The sequence below is a fragment of the Myotis lucifugus genome, unplaced genomic scaffold (assembly GCF_000147115.1).
Source record: "Myotis lucifugus unplaced genomic scaffold, Myoluc2.0 scaffold_290, whole genome shotgun sequence".
Lineage (NCBI taxonomy): Eukaryota > Metazoa > Chordata > Mammalia > Chiroptera > Vespertilionidae > Myotis > Myotis lucifugus.
The window spans coordinates 771511-779425 of record NW_005871338.1 but is presented as its reverse complement, the minus strand read 5'-3'; the positions used below and the strand labels follow the sequence as shown (position 1 = coordinate 779425).

Sequence of the window (7915 nt, the reverse complement as noted above, 5' to 3'; positions counted from 1 at the left end):
AGCAATCTCCAACTCCAAAGAGACCTAAGGCCACTCTATGTCTAAGATAATTACACAAATGCCATACTAAAATTTTTTGTCTCATTCTGTCAAAAGATTTAGTTAGAATGTTTTCTACAGAACCCGTTAAAATACACACTCGCACACTCACACCTAGGCACACATGCACGCACACCCCTCAGTTTCTCCTACCGCCCCCATCCCCACACTGGGCAATAAAAAGTCGCCAACATCATATTCAGATCAAATGGTAGATTTATTGGCTGTCTCCGTCACACGAGGTGAGAACATCTCAAGACAGAACTTTCGAAGCCTTGTTTCTGTTTTGGCTTCCCGCTGTGTGGAGCCCAGGGACGGGCGCAGGCTGGCAATGCACAACAGAAGCAACTGCCACTGGTTCGCTTTGCACAATGATTCATTCCGCAGGCTTAGGGCACTTTCTGTTTTCCCTTTCATAGCATCTTCCTCTTTTCAAACTCCTTCGGAGACAGAAGAAAGGAAAAAGATAAAAGATCCAAATTACATTCATGATCAAAGTGATTTGAAAGCTCTTCAGGATTCTTTGAACAACCAAAAATTACAGAAGCAACGTGTACCAGGACGAGGTACTTGACTACAAAATAGCAGCTCTCAAATGAGTCCACGTCAGCCTCAATTTCACTGAGCTGGAGGCAGACCTTCAGTTTGACGCCTCCCAAACGTGTAGGCAAGAGGCTGTGAATTACAGTTATTTCTCCAGGGCAGAGTTGTTAGGAGGAGCTGGCAAACCTGGTTGTGCTCACCCAGGCTTTTAAAGCCGTACGTGAACCACACTGGCCCTTCCCATTAAGCAACGGAAACTGGTTTCACAGACTCAGTTAAGATTTGAACAAAAGATCAAGAAAATCAGAAATATCTGTGAGAAAACAGTCCCGAGAATCACATTTCTCTAGACTGGAACAGCAATCCGGAGAAGCCTGCTGCCACTTACTGGAATGAAGTGGTAACGCATGTCTCCAATGTGAATTTTTAAGCACTTGCTTTTCCCCTTCCCCTCTTTTAAAAATCTGTCTCCACACGTTCTAATAACCCAGATTTCTTTAAACACTATGGCATACAGTTACAGCATCATATTTCAAAAGACAGGATTATGCTTTTGGAATAAAATAAGGAGTCCATTTTATAATCCCTAAAACAAGGGTAAGATTGCACTGTTCCCTCTTGGGAATACAATTTGGGCCTGTGTCCTGCTTATAAAGTCTGATGTTTGTTTGCTTTTTGTTAAGGCTATAATCATCATAAAAAACAGAGAGAGACTTAAATGATCACGCAAAGAAACAGGCTGAGACTCATTACAAAGGGATTATTGAAGATAACAAATCTTAGAATACTTTAAACCACAATGTCCTATTAAAAAGAGAAACGAGTCCAGCTGGTGTGGCTCAGTGGTTGAGTGTCGACCCATGAACCAGAAGGTCATGGTTCAATTTGTGTCAGGGTACATGCCCGGGTTGCAGGCTCAATACCCAGTAGGGCGCATGCAGGAGGCAGCCGATCGATGTTTCTCTCTCCTATCCTTCTCTCCCTCTCCCTTCTCATCTCTAAATTCAATAAAAACATATTTTAAAAAATCTTTTTTTAAAAAGGGGGAAAGAAAAGCAAATGTTTAAGAAGTCACCCTCCAACCTGTAACAATAGTGACCTCCCATCCCAACCAGGGCCAGAAACTGAAGGCTGGAACCCGAACGCTTTTCTCTAAATCTCCCTCCACCCCAACTCCCTCTTCTCCAGCTTTAATTCCTTGTTACTCAGCCGCCAACCCCTCCCACTGGAAACAGAAAACTATGGGATCAGGGTAGCTGTATCCCAAAGGCCCTCCATGGGGAAGAAAAACAAAACACATGGCAATTTTTTGACTGCTTCTAGAATGGAATTTGTGGTATTTATGGACTATAAAATGCTTTCCTGTGGATTATATCCTGCCACTCACAAAAGAGCAAATCCCAATGGTTAATTTAAAAAGAATTGTTTTTAATCAGAACATCATTCCTGGTCTTGCCCGTGCAGGACGTTGGGACATAAAGAGAGTTGCCAGGGACTGCTGAGCTGCACACAGAAAGAATACACAGATAAGACCCAGAAGAAGGTCAAGGTTCCCAGGCGCCGGGCGGACCCACTCTAAGGCCCGTGCGAACAGCTCACCTTGTACATGGTGTTTCCCAGCTGTGCAGGCGACATGCTGACCACAACCCCTGCGCTCTGAAGAGCAGAGATCTTCTCCTTTGCGCCACCTTTTCCTCCAGCAATAATGGCGCCTGCGTGACCCATTCTCCTGCCGGGAGGAGCCGTTAAGCCAGCAATGAAGGACACCACAGGCTTGGCTTTGGGGCCCTGAAAGGTGAGATTTCAAACATCTAATGAAGAAGGTGATCAACGCTGAACATCCATTTCATGACTATTGATCGGTGAGTGGCCTGGCCAGGGCCGTCACTCATCCTCACTAAGGAAACCACACAAATATTAATCTGTGAGTGAGACCAATGCTCTCCCCACCTGTGATGACTCCACTTCTCATACAAACGCAGGAAGACACTCCCAAGCAAACTTTTTACCTGATTAAACTTCCACTTCGCTGTACCAACTGTTGTACTAATAGACACAAAAAAGCACACTTGAAAATACGTGTCATGTGATTTGTGATAATTAAAACACACGATTAGTTTGTTTTATTCAACCTGCTTTTATCTTAATTCTTTACAAGTTCACCCTTAAACCTTCGAAAATAGAGATGAGGTGGGAAGTGGTGCAGACGTGCCCAGTGCTGACACATTTCGTCCTGCAGCATCCGCAGGTCACACTCAGCGTCAGCACTGACCTCACCAGAAAAGTCTTCGGGAGGGATGTTGTCAAGGTGACAGTGGCAGACATAAGTTTTCCAAAATATTAGCATTCGCTTAAAAGCTCAAACTGTACCACTGGCAACAAATACTCCAAGCTGTTTTCCTTGGCATGGCAGGTTGCTTTGTTCGTTTCTGAGACAAGGTCTGCAAATACCTAGGTCTGGTTAACCACTTTGTCTGCCAGTTGTTTTTCCGGGTAAAACTGGTGAAAAAAGCAGCTAGTTCAGCTCAGAGTTTAGTGGCAAAGTGCTTTACTTCCCATTTCATCACAAACTGACTCAAGGGCTAAGATTTAATTTAATTAAATTAATGATTTTTCCTGCTTCATAAGGACAGTCTTCAATAAAATTGGCTTTTTGTTCCCCTGGAGTACACGGCAGTGAACGATGACTAGGCAGTTTGCGGGCATGCCCTAAGTCGTGCTGAGGTGCCAGCAGGCCAGGCTCCACATGGTCTAAGCCTGCTTACTCCAGCCCGTCTCCCGCCACTCTTCCTGCTCAGTAATTCCAGACGCCCCGCCTCTGTCCTGCTGAGGGTATCTCCATCCTCCTTGGGTTCGTGGCAAATTCCTTCTTAATTTTAAAACTTCTCAAGCCTCCTCCCACACTCTCCACAGATGCCCTTCAGCCAATCATCTTCTGCCCAATGGCCCTGCGGTGCCTGTCACACACTTCTACTCACACACAGCACTCTGGCGGTAACTTGTGTCTCCGGGTTCCCCTATGGAGCTGTGAATTCCCTGAACACAGGGACTATGTCCTCACTTAACAAAAGATTTCAGTCATTTATTCATTCACTCGCGAGCTCTGCAGAGGTTATGAGCATCTCACACGAGTGGAACTAACTCCACTTAATTCCTGTGTTCCTATACTCTAATAGTGGAATACCACACTAGGAAGGAACAAGATTATGATGAGACTAAATGCCAAACAAGTTTACACTCCATTCTGTTAACACAGAAAAGTCACTTGAGATTTTTAAGCAGAGAAAATACAATTAACAGACTTTGGGGAACTGTAGTCTGAAAATAGGTTGTAGAAATGATGACAAGAGTGACAGCGCAAAAACAGAAGGACCAGTTAGGAAGCAATCAGTGGAATCTGAGCAGATACAGAGGACCCCTGACTCCTGCCCCCAGTCCCTGAAATCTGACCCTTGCGCTCCATGGCCCGAGGGAGAAGGAGGGAGACCTGGGTTTTCAGGCAGGCCATTAACCTCCCTGGGCCAGTTTCCTCACTCATAGGACAAGGACAAAGGGTCAAGATAAAGGTTAAGCAATACTACTTTTGCAAATAATTACTGTCATTGTAACAATGATAAATATAGTAGTTGTGGCAGCAGACACCATTATTGAGAGTTCGCTCTGTGCCATGCATTGTGCTAAGTGCTGTGAATATCAACTCAACTGTCCACCTAGCATCTTGTACAGCAGGTCCTCACTAAAAATCAGCTCCGTAAGAATTAGCCAGGAAGAGAAAAGCATGTCCAAATGAAACAAAACGTGTGTGTTTAGTTTTGCCCATTAACATCTACCCTATTCGAGGGATTCAGAGTTGTGCCTAAGTACATTTTAAAATTCACTTTAACAAAGTGTAATGTCATATTAATCTAAATCTTTTTTTCTTAAAAAAAGTCAATTTTTACCTACATTTCAAACTTTACACTTTTCTGAATTCAAGAGATTCGAATACATCTTACTCTAATCTACTTTATTCTTCACTTATTCAACATGTATTGATGCCTACTGTGCCAAGGGCTGGACTGGGCACCAAGGATACCAGTTCCCTACTGTCCATAATAGTCTGGAGTGACAGCCAGATGGTATGCATGCCTGGCAGAAGGCAGAAGCAAAGGCAGGTGGGAATGAACACAACTGGCATGTCAGCTGGGGCAAGGTTCTGAAAAGGAAGGGTAGAGGGATGTGAGGGGCTGGACTACCACAGGAAATCTGGCCTCTGTCCTGATGAAATAAGAAACTGTAATGGTTTAAAGCCAGGAGGGTGGAGGCACCGATGTCTGTGTTTCTGAAGGGCAGACAATTTGGTGGCCACAAGCAGGATGGCCTGGGTGGCGGGAATAAAGTAGTAGAGATATCAAGAATAAATTTTCAACATAGGCCAGGAGAGAGAAGATGAGGGCCAGAACCAGGTCAGAAGAACTAATTACAGACGATAGTCTGAATCTCCACACACTGAGACATATGCTAGGAACTGAGTGGAAACCAGAGATGAGAGATATAAGATGGTTCTGAGGTTTCTGTCTTGAAGCTGCATAAACATGATGTTGATGATATGCAATAACCACTCACACTTAAGCAAACAGGCACAGCAAGTAACACCAGGGAACATAAAGAAGAGAAGGACCTGGAGAAAAACCAAGAGGAAGGAGAAGATGAAGAATTTATTGAGGCCACTGGTGACCTCTGCAGAAGCCATGTCAGGAGAGTAAGATTCAGCAGCAACAGCAAACAGCTCAATAAGAGTGCCTACTATGTGCCTGGTGCAACTCTGCTGTAGGTTCCTAAGACATTTAAACCCCACAGTCCTTACAACTATGCTAGGAGGTAGGCACTGCTGGAGTCCTATTTGCCAAGAGAAAACGGAGGCGCGGTGAAGTTAACATGCCCAAAGTTACACTGATTCTAAGTAGCAGACAGATGCCAGGGTGCTGAGGATTAGTGGGTGCATAAAAAGTAAGGAAAGAGATCCAGAAAGTGAGGGGAAAGTTGTTACATCTCTTACCGAGATCAGAGTTTAAAATCACTACAGGGTGGTGGGCACATGGTACAATATACAATTTTTTTAAAATATATTTTATTGATTTTTTACAGAGAGGAAGGGAGAGGGATAGAGAGTCAGAAACATCGATGAGAGAGAAACTAGGCAGTTTGGCTCAGTAGATAGAGCATCAACCTGAGGACTGAAGGGTCCTGGGTTTGATTCTGGTCAAGAACATGTACCTGGGTTGCAGGCCCTGGCTGGGGCTTATGTGGGAGGCAACCAATCGATGTGTCTCTCTCACATCAATGTTTCTCTTTGTCTCTCCCCTTCCCTTCCACTCTCTCTAAAACTCAATGGAAAAATATCCTCAGGTGAGGATTAACAACAACAACAAAAAAACCACTACAGAAGAAAATAAAATCAAGTATACTCAAAACAGTCCTTGAATATTCCTTAAATCACGCATAAATACGCACTGTTTTGTGTATACTACCCTGTAGGTGATACTGTTGGTTCCATTAACTCTCCAGTATTCATTACTTTTCTGTGGCATTTAATTCATTCACTCCTCAATTTCCTTCACAAACACAGAAAGTGATCTCCGCCCACTTGCCTGCCTCCTGGCCCTGCTCCTTCATTCGCAGTGTCAGGGACATCCTCGAACTCACTGGCTTGTTGCCCCCGGGTCTTTGCCATGGCGTCCAGAGCACACAGTCACTGAGTGGGGCTGCTGGGCACCGAGCTGCTTCAGTCCTTACTGCACCCTCTCTTTCTTCTCCACCCCAGAAATAGAGCCTAATTCCCTTAGCCAACAGAAATTATGATACAATTCCACACGTTTTATCTTTAATTCTAAGAGAGAGGCAACAGGGAAAGCCTTCACAGGACATAGGTAATAAAGCTTTTCTACTTGACCTCTGAAGGAAGTACTACTCTGCAAAGAAATTCTGAAGCCAGAGGTAGGTGAGAACCTGGGAAAGGGTACAAAAGGTAGGTTCTTTAGAAGGTTAGCTGTGAAAAAGAAAAAGAACACTTACAGCCCCTAAAATGAGGAGAAAGAAAAAGTACAGTGGCAGGTCAAGTGAGGTCTTTTGGGCCAAACGACCTGAACAGCTAGCTCTCGTTCAGCAGGAGTCCAACTAACCTGCCATACATGTGTGAAGTGATGCTTAGGGAGGAGATCCAGAGCAGAGAATAGGCCCGCGGCAAAGGGAGAGGAGAGCCACCCAGAAAGTTTTCCAGGGGCCAGTATGAAAGACTCAGCTCAGCATGAACCAAAAGGGCTCAGGTTGGATGCCTGGTCAGGGCACATGCCCAGGTTGCGGGCTCGATCCCTGGTAGGGTTTGTACAGGAGGCAACAGATTGATGTTTCTCTCTCACATCAATGTTTTTCTCTCTCTCTCTCCCTCTCCCTTTTCTCTCTAAAAATCAATAAAAAAAATATTAAAATAAATATAATAATGAGAGAAGCAAGACGGCGGCGATATAGGCAGACGCGTCCCGGAGCAAATGGAGTAAGCAGCTGAAACTAATAACACCCACCCTGAATTGGCGAATTTACTCAGCTGGTGAGACGGTTTGCAGCCGGGAAGGGCAGAGCTCCCCTAGAAAGGTTAAAAACCAGGGATCTGGGCAGGAAAGTTTGCCAGACCTGAGCCCAGAGGGTCGGAGGGAGACCGCATGGCAGACAGCTGCGTCTCTTGGGACAGACACAGCCCCTGACTGGGGAAAGAAGTTCCTCGGGTTTGCTGGCGCCGGGAGATTTGAGATTTGGATTTTGTGATTGCGGAGAACTGAGACTAAAGGGGGCACCCTGAGGAACTGACCAGATCATGCAGTGCCCATAAGAGAGGAGCGTTTCCCAGATCATGCAGTACTGGTAAGAGAGGAGCGTTTCCGCGGCCGGCCGGCGTTGTTTGTTTATTTGTTTTCACTGAACCCTGCTCATAGGACAGTTTGGATACAGACACTCACCTGTGCTGAAGAGAGGGCGAAGGTGCGGACGAGTGGAATCTGGGGAGAGGCTGAGGAGAGAGGGGGAGCCGGGGGAGGTGGCAGCGAATTGAGTGCTGAGACACCCCTGGGCCCAGGACTGGGGCAGCCATTCTCTCCAGAGGGTGGAATTCCTCCCCCCACCCCCCCAGGCAAGGAGCACAGCCACACCCAGATTCCACCCAGTATGAGATAAAGGATTAAAATAAGCTGATTAGTCCCTGGGAGTTACCAGGGTCTGGCCTATAGAGGGACTTTCAGTCCCACCAACACACAGAGCAGGGTAACGATTAAAAAAGGATAAGAGAAGCTGTATAGCCTCA

At 45.5% G+C, this 7915-nt stretch overlaps 1 protein-coding gene across 1 annotated transcript in view; it reads right to left on the bottom strand.

The window, feature by feature from the left end:
- Positions 1-237: 237 nt before the first annotated feature.
- The window catches only part of SUCLG1 (succinate-CoA ligase alpha subunit), a 44384-nt gene continuing 36706 nt past the window's right edge, over positions 238-7915 (bottom strand). Inside the window, exons 8-9 of the mRNA XM_006099898.3 lie at positions 2182-2370; positions 238-479 (exon numbers count right to left, since the gene is read on the bottom strand). Coding sequence (XP_006099960.1) covers positions 453-479; positions 2182-2370 — 216 coding nt within the window. The 3' untranslated portion in view covers positions 238-452. The remainder of the gene's footprint in view (positions 480-2181; positions 2371-7915) is intronic.